This window comes from Bos indicus x Bos taurus, chromosome 26 (genome assembly GCF_003369695.1).
Source record: "Bos indicus x Bos taurus breed Angus x Brahman F1 hybrid chromosome 26, Bos_hybrid_MaternalHap_v2.0, whole genome shotgun sequence".
Lineage (NCBI taxonomy): Eukaryota > Metazoa > Chordata > Mammalia > Artiodactyla > Bovidae > Bos > Bos indicus x Bos taurus.
Window position 1 is genome coordinate 34194912 of NC_040101.1, and position 17744 is coordinate 34212655.

At 40.8% G+C, this 17744-nt stretch overlaps 1 protein-coding gene across 4 annotated transcripts in view; it reads right to left on the reverse strand.

The window, feature by feature from the left end:
- The window catches only part of ENTPD1 (ectonucleoside triphosphate diphosphohydrolase 1), a 104546-nt gene that overhangs the window by 11341 nt on the left and 75461 nt on the right, over positions 1 to 17744 (reverse strand). For all 4 annotated transcript variants that reach the window (XM_027529156.1, XM_027529159.1, XM_027529157.1 and 1 more), the window contains exons 5-7: positions 16116 to 16275; positions 14941 to 15180; positions 13736 to 14002 (exon numbers count right to left, since the gene is read on the reverse strand). In XM_027529156.1, the coding sequence (XP_027384957.1) occupies positions 13736 to 14002; positions 14941 to 15180; positions 16116 to 16275 (667 nt within the window). The remainder of the gene's footprint in view (positions 1 to 13735; positions 14003 to 14940; positions 15181 to 16115; positions 16276 to 17744) is intronic.

Below are 17744 nucleotides of genomic sequence, written 5' to 3' on the forward strand. Positions count from 1 at the left end.
GAACCTGCTGCAGAACACAGGGAACTATATTCAGTATCTTGTAGTAACCTATAGTGGAAAAGAATTTGAAAAAGAATATTTATATATAAATAAAATCACTCTAATGGCTAATGGGAACACTCTAATGGCTACATGAGAGTCCATAATATTAATGTATCACAGTTCATTCAACAACTCCCTACTGGTGAGCATTCCTTTGATACCAGTATTTTTTCCTATAAGCAATGTTGCTGTCAATACCTCTGTACATATAGCTTGTGAACTGGTACGCTCATCCCTCAGTGGAAGATGAGCTCCGTAGGAAAAGGCAGCCTCTACATACTTTGAAGTCGGGAATTCGACACTTTAAATATTGTATGCTAGTTACAGAACAAGATCATGGTATAGTCTTATTTCTATCATCTTAGCCCAAGCCGTCATCAGCTCCTGTGTGGACACTGCCATGACCTCTTGTTGGTCTCCCATGTTACCTTTCTAGTTCTATCCCAACCCATCCTGAACTGGCAGTCATAGGAATCTTTTAAAAACAAATTTGATCATATCACTCTTCTGCTTAAAGCCTTCAGAGACCAAATTCTACCAGAAGTCTCAAAGCCACTCATATTCTAACCCCACCCTCTAGGCCAATATCATACCATACCACTGCTGACCCACCCACCACATCCCAGCCACCCAGGCCTTCAAGCATGCCAAACTTTTCTTCCCCCTCAGTTATATAATTGCTCTTCCCTCTATTCGAGTTAATTTCCATGGCTCCTCTTCAGAGAGATCTTTTAATCACCCACCTAGACTAGGATGCTCTATTAATCCCTCTTATAGTACTTTTTTTCTCTCCAGCAGTTGCTAGAGTTTGACTTGCTTTGTCTGTATCTCTGGTCTCTTGTCTGCCTGACCTCTAGAACACCAACTCCATAATGTCAGGACCACATCTGCCTTGGCTCTCAGATGAATCTGCAGCACCAACATGGCACTTGGCACATGGAAGAGCTCTATAAATGTGTAAATGGCAGGAAACTACCCTCTCTCTAATTCCTAGAGCACTGGCTAGAATGTAAGAGACACTTGACAAATCTCTTTTCTGAGACGCATGTATGCTCCGTTGTGTCCCACTCTCTGCAACCCCATGGACTATAGCCCACCAGGCTCCTCTGTCCTTGGAATTTTCCAGGCCAGAATACTGGAGTGGATTGCCATTTCTTAGTTCAAGGATCTTCCTGACCCAGGGATTAAACCCAAGTATCCTGCATTGCAGGTGGATTTTTTACTGCTGAGCCACTGGGGAAGCATAATATGCATAGTGGATGCCTGAAAAGGTTCTCCCCTATTAATTAAAACTATTAAGAGTGTTTTCCTCCAGTGAACTGATTGTCGGGCAGGAAGGAGGGAAAGACTTAAGTTTTTACTGTAAACTTTATATTTTTGTTATAAATAAATTTAACATGAGATCTACCCTCTCAACAAATGTTAATGTATACAGTGAAGGACAAAGCTGTACAGTAGATTTCTAGAAGTTAATCATCTTGCATAGCTGAAACTTTATGCCTATTGATTAGTAACTCCCCATCTCTCCCCTCCATCAGGCTCCTGGCAACCACCATTCTACTCTCTGATTAAGTCTATAAGTTTGATTATTTTAGATATCTCATGTAAGTGGAATCATGCATTATGTGTCCTTTTGTGACTGGCTAATTTCACATAGCTAATGTCTTTGGCCACCTCATGCGGAAAGTTGACTCATTGGAAAAGACTCTGATGCTGGGAGGGATTGGGGGCAGGAGGAAAAGGGGACAATAGAAGATGAGATGGCTGGATGGCATCACCGACTCGATGGACGTGAGTCTGGGTGAACTCCGGGAGTTGGTGATGGACAGGGTGGCCTGGCGTGCTGCGATTCATGGGGTCGCAAAGAGTCGGACATGACTGAGCGACTGAACTGAACTGAACTGAACTGAATGTCTTCAAATGCCATGAAATCAGAAGATGATAGCTTCTTGGCAGGAAAGCTATGACAAACCTAGACAGTATGTTGAAAAGCAGAGACATTACTCTGCTGACAAAGGTCCATATAGTCAAGGCTATATGGTCTTCCCAGTGGTCATGTATGGTTGTGAGAGCTGGACCATAAAGAAGGCCAAAGAATTGATGCCTTTGAACTGTGGTGCTGGAAAAGACTCCTGAAAGTCCCTTGGACAGCAAGGAGATCAAACCAGTCAATAACCCTGAATATTTACTGGAAGAACTGATGCTGAAGCTCCAGTATTTTGGTCATCGGATGTGAACAGATGACTCATTGGAAAAGTCCCTGATGCTTGGAAAGATTGAGGGCAGAAGGAGAAGAGGGTGTAAGAGAATGAGATGGGTGGATAGCATCACCAATGCAATGAAAATGAATTTGGGCAAGCTCCAGGAGATGGTGAGGGTCAGAGAGGCCTGGTGTGCTACAGTCTATGGGGTCACAAAGAGTCAGACAGAAGCAACAATGATGTCTTCAAGGTTCATTTCTGTCTCATGTCACAGAATTTCCTTCTTTTTAATGCTCAGTAATATTCTGTTGTATGTGTACATCACATTTAAAAAATCCATTCCTCTTTCAACATTCATCAACAGACATTGAAGTTGTTTCCACACCTGGGCAGATAAACACCCAAAAGAAAGATTGCTTGATCATATGATAGATTTTTTTTTGAGGAACCGCCATACTCCTTTACATAGTGGCCACATCCACAATATACAAAGGGGTCCATTTTCTTCACATCCTCACTACACTTGTCTTTTGCTTTTTCTTTCATAATATCCATTCTATCAGGTATAAGGTGATACCTCATTGTGATTTTGATTTGCATTACCCAGATTGTTAGTGATGTTATGCACCCTTGCGTATACCAACTAGCCATTTGTATGTAGTCCTTAGAGAAATATCTACTGAACTCTCTAGTCCATTTTTAATCGAGTTAGTATTCTTCTTGCTGTTGCGTTGTTAGAATTCCTTATATAATTTGGAAATCTACCTCTCATCTGATATACAGTTTGCAAATATTTTCTACCATTTTGTAGGTTGCTTTTTTACTCTGCTAATTGTTTCCTCTGCTGTGCAAAAACTTTCTGGTTTGATGTAGTTTCAATTATCTATTTTTGCTTTTGGTGACTGGGCTTTTGGTGTCATATCTAGAACTCATTGCTAAGACCAATGTCATTTTCTTTCACTATATTTTCTTCTTGAAATTTTACAGTTTCAGGTCTTGTGTTAAAGTCTTCAGTCCATTTTAAGTTGATTTTTGTGGATGCTGTAATATATAGGTCCAATTTCATTCTTTTGCATGTGGATATACACAGTTATATCAGACTTATATTGAAGACAGTAGGGAAAACCACTCGACCATTCAGGTATGACCTAAATCAAATCCCTTATGACTATACAGTGGAAGTGAGAAATAGATTTAAGGGACTAGATCTGATAGACAGAGTGCCTGATGAACTATGGACAGAGGTTCGTGACATTGTACAGGAGACAGGGATCAAGACCATCCCCATGGAAAAGAAATGCAAAAAAGCAAAATGGCTGTTTGGGGAGGCCTTACAAATAGCTATGAAAAGAAGAGAAGCAAAAAGCAAAGGAGAAAAGGAAAGATATAAGCATCTGATTGCAGAGTTCCAAAGAATAGCAAGGAGAGATAAGAAAGCCTTCCTCGGCAATCAATGCAAAGAAATAGAGGAAAACAATAGAATGGGAAAGACTAGAGATCTCTTCAAGAAAATTAGAGATACCAAGGGAATATTTCATGCAAAGACGGGCTCGATAAAGGACAGAAATGGCATGGACCTAACAGAAGCAGAAGATATTAAGAAGAGGTGGCAAGAATACACAGAAGAACTGTACAAAAAAGATCTTCACCACCCAGATAATCATGATGGTGTGATCACTCACCTAGAGCCAGACATCCTGGAATGTGAAGTCAAGTGGGCCTTAGGAAGCATCACTATGAACAAAGCTAGTGGAGGTGATGGAATTCCAGTTGAGCTATTTCAAATCCTAAAAGATGATGCTGTGAAAGTGCTGCACTCAATATGCCAGCAAATTTGGAAAACTCAGCAGTGGCCACAGGACTGGAAAAAGTCAGTTTTCATTCCAATCCCAAAGAAAGGCAATGCCAAAGAATGCTCAAACTACCACACAATTGCACTCATTTCACACGCTAGTAAAGTAATGCTCAAAATTCTCCAAGCCAGGCTTCAGCAATACGTGAACTGTGAACTTCCAGATGTTCAAGCTGGTTTCAGAAAAGGCAGAGGAACCAGAGATCAAATTGCCAACATCTGCTGGATCATGGAAAAAGCAAGAGAGTTCCAGAAAAACATCTATTTCTGCGTTATTGACTATGCCAAAGCCTTTTGACTGTGTGGATCACAGTAAACTGTGGAAAATTCTGAAAGAAATGGGAATACCAGACCACCTGACCTGCCTCTTGAGAAACCTGTATGCAGGTCAGGAAGCAACAGTTAGAACTGGACATGAAACAACAGACTGGTTCTGAATAGGAAAAGGAGTACATCAGGGCTGTATATTGTCACCTTGCTTATTTAACTTATATGCAGAGTACATCATGAGAAATGCTGGGCTGGAAGAAGCACAAGCTGGAATCAAGACTGCCGGGAGAAATGTCAATAACCTCAGATATGCAGGTGACACCACCCTTATGGCAGAAAGGGATGAGGAATTTAAAAGCCTCGTGATGAAAGTGAAAGAGGAGAGTGAAAAAGTTGGCTTAAAGCTCAACATTCAGAAAACTAAGATCAAGGCATCTGGTCCCATCACTTCATGGGAAATAGATGGGGAAACAGTGGAAACAGTGTCAGACTTTATTTTTTTAGGTTCCAAAATCACTGCAGATGATGGTTGCAGCCATGAAGTTAAAAGACACTTACTACAAACTGCCAGAATACAGAAAGGACACCCCAAACTCAGCAATATAAATAAGATGAAGAGACAGAGGAATATCCAGCAGGTAAAGGAACAGGATAAATGCTCACCAAACCAAACAAAAGAGGCAGAGACAGGGAATCTACCTGATAAAGAATTCCAAATAATGATAGTGAAATTGATCCAAAATCTTGAAATCAAAATGGAATCACAGATAAATAGCCTGGAGACAAGGATTGAGAAGATGCAAGAAAGGTTTAACAAGGACCTAGAAGAAATAAAAAAGAGTCAATATAGTGAATAATGCAATAAATGAGACCAAAAACACTCTGGAGGCAACAAATAGTAGAATAACAGAGGCAGAAGATAGGATTAGTGAATTAGAAGATAGAGGAGTAGAAATAAATGAATCAGAGAAGAAAAAAGAAAAATGAATTAAAAGAAATGAGGACAATCTCAGAGACCTCCAGGACAATATTAAACGCTACAACATTCGAATCATAGGAGTCCCAGAAGAAGAAGACAAAAAGAAAAACCATGAGAAAATACTTGAGGAGATAATAGTGGAAAACTTCCCTAAAATGGGGAAGGAAATAATCACTCAAGTCTAAGAAACCCAGAGAGTCCCAAACAGGATAAACCCAAGGCGAAACACCCTAAGACACATATTAATCAAATTAACAAAGATCAAACACAAAGAACAAATATGAAAAGCAGCAAGGGAAAAACAACAAATAACACACAAGGGAATTCCCATAAGGATAACAGCTGATCTTTCAATAGAAACTTCAAGCCAGGAGAGAATGGCAAGACATACTTAAAGTGATGAAAGAAAATAACCTACAGCCCAGATTATTGTACCCCAGCAAGGATCTCATTCAAATATGAAGGAGAAATCAAAAGCTTTACAGACAAGCAAAAGCTGAGAGAATTCAGCACCACCAAACCAGCTCTCCAATAAATACTAAAGGATATTCTCTAGACAGGAAACACAAAAAGGGTGTATAAATTAAAACCCAAAACAATAAAGTAAATGGCAATGTGATCATACTTATGAATAATTACCTTAAGCGTAAATGGGTTGAATGCCCCAACCAAAAGACAAAGACTGGCTGAATGGATACAAAAACAAGACCCCTACATATGTTGTCTACAAGAGACCCACCTCAAAACAGGGGACACATACAGACTGAAAGTGAAGGGCTGGAAAAAGATTTTCCATGCAAATAGAGACCAAAAGAAAGCAGGAGTAGCAATACTAATATCAGATAAAATAGAGTTTAAAATAAAGGCTGTGAAGAGAAACAAAGAAGGTCACTACATAATGATCAAAGAATCAATCCAAGAAGAAGATATAACAATTATAAATATATATGCACCCAACATAGGAGCACCGCAATATGTAAGACAAATGCTAACAAGTATGAAAGGAGAAATTAACAATAACACAATAATAGTGGGAGACTTTAATTCCCCACTGACACCTATGGATAGATCAACTAAACAGAAAATTAACAAGGAAACACAAACTTTAAACAATACAATAGACCAGTTAGACCTAATTGATATCTATAGGACATTTCATCCCAAAAAAATGAATTTCACCTATTTCTCAAGCGCACACGGAACCTTCTCCAGGATAGATCACATCCTGGGCCATAAATCTAGCCTTGGTAAATTCAAAAAAATTGAAATCATTCCAGGCATCTTTTCTGACCACAATGCAGTAAGATTAGATCTCAATTACAGGAGAAAAACTATTGAAAATTCCAACATGTGGAGGCTGAACAACACGCTGCTGAATAACCAACAAATCACAGAAGAAATCAAAAAAGAAATCAAAATTTGCATAGAAATGAATGAAAATGAAAACACAACAACCCAAAACCTGTGGGACACTGTAAAAGCAGTCCTAAAGGGAAAGTTCATAGCAATACAGGCATACCTCAAGAAACAAGAAAAAAGTCAAATAAATAACCTAACTCTACACCTAAAGCAACAAGAAAAGGAAGAAATGAAGAACCCCAGGGTTAGTAGAAGGAAAGAAATCTTAAAAGTTTAGGGCAGAAATAAATGCAAAAGAAACAACAGAGACCATAGCAAAAATCAACAAAGCCAAAAGCTGGTTCTTTGAAAGGATAAATAAAATTGACAAACCATTAGCCAGACTCATCAAGAAACAAAGGGAGAAAAATCAAATCAATAAAATTAGAAATGAAAAGGGAGAGATCACAACAGACAACACACAAATACAAAGGATCATAAGAGACTACTATCAACAATTATATGCCAATAAAATGGACAACGTGGAAGAAATGGACAAATTCTTAGAAAAGTACAACTTTTCAAAACTGAACCAGGAAGAAATAGATAATCTTAACAGACCCATCACAAGCACGGAAATTGAAACTGTAATCAGAAATCTTCCAGCAAACAAAAGCCCAGGTCCAGACGGCTTCACAGCTGAATTCTACCAAAAATTTAGAGAAGAGCTAACACCTATCCTACTCAAACTCTTCCGGAAAATTGCAGAGGAAGGTAAACTTCCAAACTCATTCTATGAGGCCACCATCACCCTAATACCAAAACCTGACAAAGATGCCACAAAAAAAGAAAATTACAGGCCAATATCATTGATGAACATAGATGCAAAAATCCTAAACAAAATTCTAGCAATCAGAATCCAACAACACATTAAAAAGATCATACCATGACCAAGTGGGCTTTATCCCAGGGATGCAAGGATCCTTCAATATTCGCAAATCAATCAATGGATCACACCACATTAACAAATTGAAAAATAAAAACCATATGATTATCTCAATAGATGCAGAGAAAGCCTTTGACAAAATTCAACATCCATTTATGATAAAAACTCTCCAGAAAGCAGGAATAGAAGGAACATAACTCAACATAATAAAAGCTATATATGACAAACCCACAGCAAACATTATCCTCAATGGTGAAAAATTGAAAGCAATTCCTCTAAAGTCAGGAACAAGACAAGGGTGCCCACTTTCACCATTACTATTCAACATAGTTTTGGAAGTTTTTGGCCACAGCAATCAGAGCAGAAAAAGAAATAAAAGGAATCCAAATTGGAAAAGAAGAAGTAAAACTCTCACTGTTTGCAGATGACATGATCCTCTACATAGAAAACCCTAAAGACTCCACCAGAAAATTACTAGAACTAATCAATGATTATAGTAAAGTTGCAGGATATAAAATCAACACACAGAAATCCCTTGCATTCCTATACACTAATAATGAGAAAATAGAAAGAGAAATTAAGGAAACAATTCCATTCACCATTGCAATGAAAAGAATAAAATACTTAGGAATATATCTACCTAAAGAAACTAAAGACCTATATATAGAAAACTATAAAACACTGGTAAAAGAAATCAAAAAGGACACTAATAGATGGAGAAATATACCATGTTCATGGATTGGAAGAATAATATAGTGAAAATGAGTATACTACCCAAAGCAATTTATAGATTCAATGCAATCCCTATCAAGCTACCAACGGTATTCTTCACAGAGCTAGAACAAATAATTTCACAATTTGTATGGAAATACAAAAAACCTCAAATAGCCAAAGCAATCTTGAGAAAGAAAAATGGAACTGGAGGAATCAACCTGCCTGATTTCAGGCTCTACTACAAAGCCACAGTCATCAAGACAGTATGGTACTGGCACAAAGACAGAAATATAGATCAATGGAACAAAATAGAAAGCCCAGAGATAAATCCACGCACATATGGACACCTTATCTTTGACAAAGGAGGCAAGAATATACATACAATGGATTAAAGACAATCTCTTTAACAAGTGATGCTGGGAAAACTGGTCAACCACTTGTAAAAGAATGAAACTAGAACACTTTCTAACACCATACACAAAAATAAACTCAAAATGGATTAAAGATCTAAACATAAGGCCAGAAACTATAAAACTCCTAGAGGAGAACATAGGCAAAACACTCTCTGACATACATCACAGCAGGATCCTCTATGACCCACCTCCCAGAATATTGGAAATAAAAGCAAAAATAAACAAATGGGACCTAATTAAACTTAAAAGCTTCTGCACAACAAAGGAAACTATAAGCAAGGTGAAAAGACAGCCTTCAGAATGGGAGAAAATAATAGCAAATGAAGCAGCTGACAAACAACTAATCTCAAAAATATACAAGCAACTCCTGCAGCTCAATTCCAGAAAAATAAATGACCCAATCAAAAAAGGGCCCAAAGAACTAAATAGACATTTCTCCAAAGAAGACATACAGATGGCTAACAAACACATGAAAAGATGCTCAACATCACTCATTATCAGAGAAATGCAAATCAAAACCACTATGAGGTACCATTTCACGCCAGTCAGAACGGCTGCGACCCAAAAGTCTACAAGCAATAAATGCTGGAGAAAGTGCGGAGAAAAGGGAACCCTCTTACACTGTTGGTGGGAATGCAAACTAGTATAGCCACTATGGAGAACAGTGTGGAGTTTCCTTAAAAAACTGGAAATAGAACTGCCTTATGATCCAGCAATCCCACTGCTGGGCATACATACTGAGGAAACCAGAATTGAAAGAGACATGTGTACCACAATGTTCATCGCAGCACTGTTTATAATAGCCAGGACATGGAAGCAACCTAGATGTCCATCAGCAGATGAATGGATAAGAAAGCTATGGTTCATATACACAATGGAGTATTACTCAGCCATTAAAAAGAATACATTTGAATCAGTTCTAATGAGGTGGATGAAACTGGAGCCTATTATACAGAGTGAAGTAAGCCAGAAAGAAAAACACCAATACAGTATACTAACACATATATATGGAATTTAGAAAGATGGTAACAATAACCCTGTATACAAGACAGCAAAAGAGACACTGATGAATAGAACAGTCTTTTGGACTCTGTCGGAGAGGGAGAGGGTGGGATGATTTGGGAGAATGACATTGAAACATGTATGCTGTTAAGTCACTTCAGTCGTGTTCGACTCTGTGCGACCCCGTAGACGGCAGCCCACCAGGCTCCCCCGTCCCTGGGATTCTCAAGGCAAGAACACTGGTGTGGGTTGCCATTTCCTTCTCCAATGCATGAAAGTGAAAAGTGAAAGTGAAGTCGCTCAGTCGAGTCCAACTCTTCACAACCCCGTGGACTGCAGCCTACCAGGCTCCTCCATCCATGGGATTTTCCAGGCAGGAGTACTGGAGTGGGGTGCCATTGCCTTCTCCTGAAACATGTATAATATCACATATGAAATGAGTCACCAGTCCAGTTTTGATGTATGATACTGGATGCTTGGGGCTGGTGCACTGGGACGACCCGGGGGGATGGTATGGGGAGGGAGGAGGGAGGAGTGTTCAGGATGGGGAACACATGTAACACCTGAGGTGGACTCATTTTGATGTATGGCAAAACCAATACAACATTGTAAAGTTAAAAAATAAAATTAAATTTAAAAAAAAAGAAAAAGGAAAAAAAAATAAATAAAAGACGCTTACTCCCTGGAAGGAAAGTTATGACCAACCTAGATAGCATATTTAAAAGCAGAGACATTACTTTGCCAACAAAGGTCCGTCTAGTCAAGGCTATGGTTTTTCCTGTGGTCATGTATGGATGTGAGAGTTGGACTGTGAAGAAAGCTGAGCGCCGAAGAATTGATGCTTTTGAACTGTGGTGTTGAGAAGACTCTTGAGAGTCCCTTGGACTGCAAGGAAATCCAATCAGTCCACCCTAAAGGAGATCAGTCCTGGGTGTTCACTGGAAGGACTGATGCTGAAGCTGAAACTCCAATACTTTGGCCACCTCATGCGAAGAGTTGACTCATTTGGAAAAGACCCTGATGCTGAGAGGGATTGGGGTTAGTAGGAGAAGCGGACGACAGAGGACGAGATGGCTGGATGGCATCACCGACTTGATAGATATGAGTTTGGGTAAACTCCAAGAGTTGGTGATGGATAGGGAGGCCTGGCGTGCTGTGCAGTTCATGGGGTCACAAAGAGTCGGACACGACTGAGTGACTGAACTGAACTGAACTGATACAGTTTCCCTGAAACCATTTACTGGAAGGGATTATTCTTTCCCCACTCTGCCACCCTTGTCAAAGATCAGTTAATCATATATATGTGGGGTTTTTTAAGGACTCTATTCTGTTCCATTGGTCTATATGTCTGTCTTTATGCCAGCACCATGCTGTTTTTATTACAGCACCTTTAATTAAATTAAATGTAATATATTTAAAAATCCACAACTTGATACCTCCAGGTTTGTTTTACTTTCTCACTTTCTCAGGATTGTTCTGGCTTTATGATCTTTTGTACTGCAAATGGATTTTATATGTATTTTTTTCTTTTCAGTAAAAAACACCACTGCAATTTTAATGGGGATTGCACTGAATGTGTGGATCACTTTTAGCAGTATGAGTACTTTAATAGTGTTAAGTCTTTCATGAACAGAAGCTGTCTTTCCATTGTGTCTTCCTTAATTTCTTTCATCAGTGCTTTGTGGTTTTCAGTGTACAAGTCTTTCTCTGAGGAACGAAGGGATCAAACAGAAAAGCTACCAGGAGAAGCTCAAGGCTCCTCCATGCTTTTCCGGCCCTGTCCTACCTTGATTGGGGGAATTACGTTCAAAGGCAAGAAATTCCACCCTCACCCCCATCTTTCCACCCCCAACTGTGGTAAGTCAGAAGGGTTTGTCAAGCTTGAAAGCAAGAATTGGGCCATGTTATTCAGGAGGGAAAGGTTTCAGAAAAGTTAAAAAGCAAATACAAAATAATATACCCTTTTTCCTTCAGATGTAGTTCCCAGGAGTGAGTGGAATGGAAAGGGCCCTTGGCTGGCCCCAGCATCTCTGGCAACCTTCTTCCCTTTTGTGGCACCCTCCTTTCTCTTCCAGCAGCTAGATTCAAGGCAAGGAACTTGGCTCAAAAAAACCCAAAACAGGCAGCCAGTCCTATTTCAGCTATGGAGCATCCAGGTGAGAGTGTAGTTTGTTCTGAATTTGGATTTGGAGCCAACTAATGACCAAATATTACCTTGCCAGTCATTGTGCAGTCATGTATTTCCCTCAGAAAACTGGAAAGACAGGTAAACTGTGGTCTAGGCCATGGTGAGCAGGATCCATGATTTTACCCATTGTTGTTTTCCAGAGACCAAGGGAATGAAGACCTCCATATCATTCGCAAATGGTAACGCCAGATTTTAAGCCAGGTATGGTTATTACAGAGCCTGTGCTTTCTCCAGGAAGTTCTTTCTGCGACATTGAATTGGGCCAAGAGACCTTGGAGGAACCTCTTCTGTTGGGGTCTGAGAGAGGAGTTGAACCCCCTTCCTCACATGCTGATCTACTTTCTGAAAAAGGGAGAGTGTGAAGGCAGACAAAAGCCCATTGTTTCTTTGAAGGTAATCTTAAGTATTTGAGATAACATGTATATTAGTCAATAATTAGAACTCAGTTGATGGTAGCTTGGAAGAAAGTTTTGACCAACCTAGACAGAATATTAAAAAGCAGAGACATTGCTTTGCCAACAAAGGTCCATCTAGTCAAAGCTATGGTTTTTCCAGTAGTCATGTATGGATGTGAGAGTTGGACTATAAAGAAAGCAGAGCGCCGAAAAATTGATGCTTTGAACTGTGGTGATGGAGAAGACTCTTGAGAGTCCCTTGCACAGCAAGGAGATAAAACCAGTCAATCCTAAAGGAAATCAGTCCTAAATATTCATTGGAAGGACTGATGCTGAAGCTGAAGCTCCAATACTTTGGCCACCTGATGGGAAGAACTGACTCATATGAAAAGACCCTGATGCTGGGAAAGATTGAAGGCAAGAGGAGAAGGGAACGACAGAGGATGAGACGGTTGGATGGCATCACCGACTCGATGGACATGAGTTTGAGCAAGCTCCAGGAGTTGGTGATGGACAGGGAAGCCTAGAGTGCTGCAGTCCATGGGGTTGCAATGGAACAAGATACTTATAAACTGTGAGTACTATAATTCTTGGTCTTCAGGACCAACATATGACATTTGAAATAATGAGTAGATCTAGGGACACTTCTTTCAGCCTGTGCTTAAATTTTTTTCTTATTCTGGAACAATGAAGAAAAGATGGAATTTGGAGTCAGGATTCAAATGGTCCCCCAACTCTTCAAGATGTAATGAAAATGACACTATCTTCTTGTTTCCTTGGGACTTACTCAGTTTCTACTTCCTAAGTGTCTTTATAGAGGGAAATCCTTACCTAAGACATCTAACTGCTGCTTCTTCTTCTGACATCTGAGACGCCACCTGTGGCAGATTCTAATGGGTGCCTACCCAACAGCCTTAACAGATTCCTTACAATCTGGCTTACAGATTCATGATTTTACCTGGTAGAGGAAAGCAATTTGCTTAAGAAGACTCCCTGGTTCCAGGGGATGATCAGTGATTGTCTAAACCAACCATGGTAACCCATTCCCCTTTATCACAGGTTGGTTTACCAAATTCTGGCTAATGGTATCTAAAAAGATGTCTGTTGACACTTCTGCAGAGTTGGAGAGAGATATATGCAAGATAAATTTCTTTCTTTCCTGCATTGGCTTTGCACAGAGCAGTAGCTGCCAGTTTAGCACCACAATAAAGCCAAGAAAATAATTGAAAAGCTGATATTGTTAAGCTAAAGAACTAGCCCAGAATTATCTATCTCAAGCCTTATTACCATGTGAGAAGATAAAGAATCCTGTTATTTAAACCCTTTGGAGGCACATATTCTATAATTTGCAACCAAAATCATTCTAACAAGTATATCATTATTTCACAAACTTACCCCAAACTGCCCATGGAGTGGCGGCAAGAAAACCCCATTGAAGGAGCAACTGGAGTAAGGGCAGTAACTGGTGTTAAAGAGTTGAATGATGCTTTGCCGACATCGTTGGAAGTTTCCAGCGCCACGGATTTCAATGTCAACGAGTGGATAAAATGAAGAATTCAACTCATGTCTCTTGGTACAGAAACCTTCGTTTAAGACGCTCATCTTTATTTTCCTCATGTATCTTGAGTGAAAGCATGGCTCATGGATGATTCCATTTGTACCCTGAAGGGGAAAAAATCACTTGAAGGCATCACGTGCAAATGCTTTGGACAAAAGCACCAGTCTGGCTTCATTAATGTATAGCAACTGAGCAACATCCAGGCACTCAGCACTGGCATCAGTAGGCCCCTGCTCTGTCTTTTTGACCCTTGGGAATAGTCGTATTTGTTTAACAGGCACCAGAAATGGTATCAGATGTAAATGAACTTTTGCTACTCATAGGAAGCTAATGTGGTTGAAGCTGGGCCCAGAGATTCCACTTGTTTGGATTGGCCCCAAGTGCTTAGGTCAAAAGCAGATCCACAAGGAACACTCTCAAGGGTCTCAAAATTCTGAGCCTGAGGTAGTTCTCTGGGGGTCTGCTTATCTTCCCGCCTGCTTCCCGCCCCCACCTCTAAGCCAGAAGCAAAAATCCCAAGAACTAGAAGTGCCATAAATCATATTGACATAGGAGTATCAAAATGATTCTCAGCCCACAGCCCAGTCTGTTCAAGAGAAGAAAGGGGGCTGCTGTGGATGAGAGGCTTAGTGGAGCCTTAGGGCAGCAGCCCCTCTACCCATGGCAGTCATCTTACTGATAGTGCGGAAAGCTTGGGAGGAAAGCATGCACACACATGCACACACACACACACACACACACACACACACAAAATACTCTAGGCTTTTCACTGTCAGCTCTACAGGGATGAGAAATTATTTCCAAAGAAAGGATTTGAGTCGTGTTCTTGGAGACAGTTCAGTAAACAAACATAGGAGGTGATGTCTACAGGGGACAGTTCACAGGGATTGACCAGATGTTCTTAGATTTCCTCCCTGAAAAAGTTTGGAAAGTATAGCAACCAACTTCAGACCAATTATGCAGTAGAAATAGAAAACAACAAGATGTGGGGGCTGGAGGCCCCCAGTTGTTGGGAGGGTGGTCTGGATTCAGTTATACTTGCCTGAAGTCCCAGGGCCAGTTTCTGCAAAAGTGCTTGGTCCTTCCCATAGCACAGGAAGCTGTGTGTGTATACACTGTAGTTCTTGCCATAGAGGCGGAAGTACAGGTTGTTGTTTGGAGACTCGGTCGTTTCATTTTGGGGCACAAAAGTGATTTGTGTAGAGGCTCCCCCAAGGTCTAAAGCTCCATAGGTTTCCTGAGTGTCGTCTTTGCTTGGCTTCAGGTTAAACCAACTCAATTTCTGAAAGAGAGTACAGTCACCAGCTGTAGAAGCCTCTGTGCATCTCCCTTTTCATAGGATTTCTTGGACTCAAGGACTTCCTAAGGCATAGGAGCATAAGGGTGACACCAAGCTTACCAGAGGTTCCTGAGTATGCATCAAATCAACAGCAAGAAAAGAGGGGCTTCAGAGACTCAGCTCAGATTGTAGCAATACAGGGCCAGTTTACAACCAGGGGCCAGAAAGACGAAAATTCAAATCCCCACTCATTTGCTCATTAGCCATGGGACCTTAGGCAGAACAATTACCTTCTCTAGGCCTCCATTTGTGGCTTTTCAATGACAGAACATCTCCCATAAGTATTCTGAAGATTAAATCAAATGGTATATGAAAAATGCTTTGCATATAGCACAAGACACATAGCATTGGAAAAATAACAGATATCTTTATTTTCAATGATAGATTTTTAATTTTTCTATGTGTGCATGTGTGCATACAAAGTCGCTTCAGTCCTGTCCAACTCTGCAACCCTATGGACTGTAGCCCACTAGGCTCCTCGTCCATGGGATTCTCCAGAAGAAGACTTGAGTGGGTTGCCATGCCCTCCTCCATGGGATCTTTCAGACCCTGGGATTGAGCCCATGTCTCTTATGTCTCCTGCAGTGGCAGGCGGGTTCTTTACCACTAGTGCCACCCGGTAAGACCGATTTTTCTACATTTCTATTTTTTTAATTTTTTCTTTGTCTCTGTAACGTGAAGATACGGCTCCCTTATTCTCCAACAGTAAGAGTAGTTGTAAGAGAACTATACCTCTGGTGACCCTTGCAAATATGAGAGGAAGTTAATTTGCCCATTTATCCATCATTCATTCTGCTTAGTGATCCAGGTCTTTCCAAGATATATCAATGGCATTGACCCCCATGGAGCCACCTCCCTGGGTGCTGTGAGATAATCACCTGAGTGAATTTGCCCAGCAAATAGTTGACAGTAATCCAGCCATAGGCACCTTCCTCCTGGCCACTGATGATTCTGGCACCTTGGAAGTCAAAGGGGTACTTGCTGATGCTGCTTGCAACTGCAGCCAGGATCTTGTCTGCCATCTGTTTATTTTCCATCCTGCACAAAGAGCTGAGGTTACTGGTTTTGTTTGAATAACTACAACTACCTACTGCAGCCAGAGCTTCCAGCCTGTTCTACTAGGAAGCTGAAGAAGCTGAACCACAAACTCATGGACTAAGCAGATGCATGAGATCCCCACACACGGCTGTCTGATGAGCCCTCCCTTGGGCTGAGGCATAACTCCTCTTTTGGCCCCCTCTCTCCAAATCCAAATTCTTTCAATCCATACATAGGTTGGTCCTCTTAAAAGACCATTTTCATTGTTGTTGCCTGGCTCCAGGAAATTATCAGAATAATTTTAACTACTGTGATGGTGGTAGCTGGATATTGCTTGATCACCAAACCTAGAGCTGAGGTGTGCTACATTAGCTATTAATGGAGGCTTTGAGCTGCTTACACAGCCTCAGGACTCTCCTTGAGGTTTTTAATTAGGGCTCTAGTAAATTCCAGGTGGTAAACGTCCGAGACAGATACCCAAACTCAGTTGGTGCCAGACTGGTTAAAAAAAAACTTTCTCATATTGTGCCTTGGTTTTCGGGTTTGAAATCTTGAGATCTAAAGAAGAAATCTTCCAGGGTTGTCATAATGAAGATGGACTATAGCTGCTTTTACCAAGGATTGCATGCTCAGCCGTGTCCGACTCTTTGCGGCTCCATGGACTGTAGTCCACCAGACTCCTCTGTCCATGGGATTTTTCGGGTTAGGATACTGGAGTGGGTTGCCATTGCCTTCTCCAAGGGATCATCCCAATGTGGGATCAAACCCATGTCCCTTGTGTCTCCTGCATTAGCAGATGGATTCTTTTACCACTGCACCACCTAGGAAGCCCTTCCAAGATCTAGGTGATAAAATACTGAGAGTCTCTGGGTCAGAAAATGCTGCCTTCCAACTGGCATTAGACTCCATAATCTCTCAGTTGAATGCCTTCCATACCCTACCAACTGGCCTCCTTATCTCTAGTTTTCCTCCCTTCCAATCCACCTCTACCAATGTGCATGGCACACTGCATGGCAAATAGAAGGGGGAAAGGGTGGAAGTAGTGACAGATTTCCTCTTCCTGGGCTTCAAAATCACTGTGGATGGTGACTGCAGCCATGAAATCAGAAGACGTTTGCTTCCTGGTAGGAAAGCTATGACAAACCTAGATGTGTGTTGAAAAGCAGAGACATTACTCTGCCGACAAAGGTCCGTATAGTCAAGGCCATGGTTTTCCCAGTGGTCACATACGATTGTGAGAGTTGGCCCACAAAGAAAACAGAAAACCAAAGAATTGATGCCTTTGAACTGTGGTGCTGGAGCAGAGTCCTGAAAGTCCCTTGGACAGCAAGGAGACCAAGCCAGTTAAACTTAAGGGAGATAAACTCTGAATATTCACTGGAAGGAGTGACGCTGAAGCTGAAGCTCCAGTATTTTGGTCATCTGATGCTAACAGACTACTCATTGGAAAAGTCCCTGATACTAGGAAA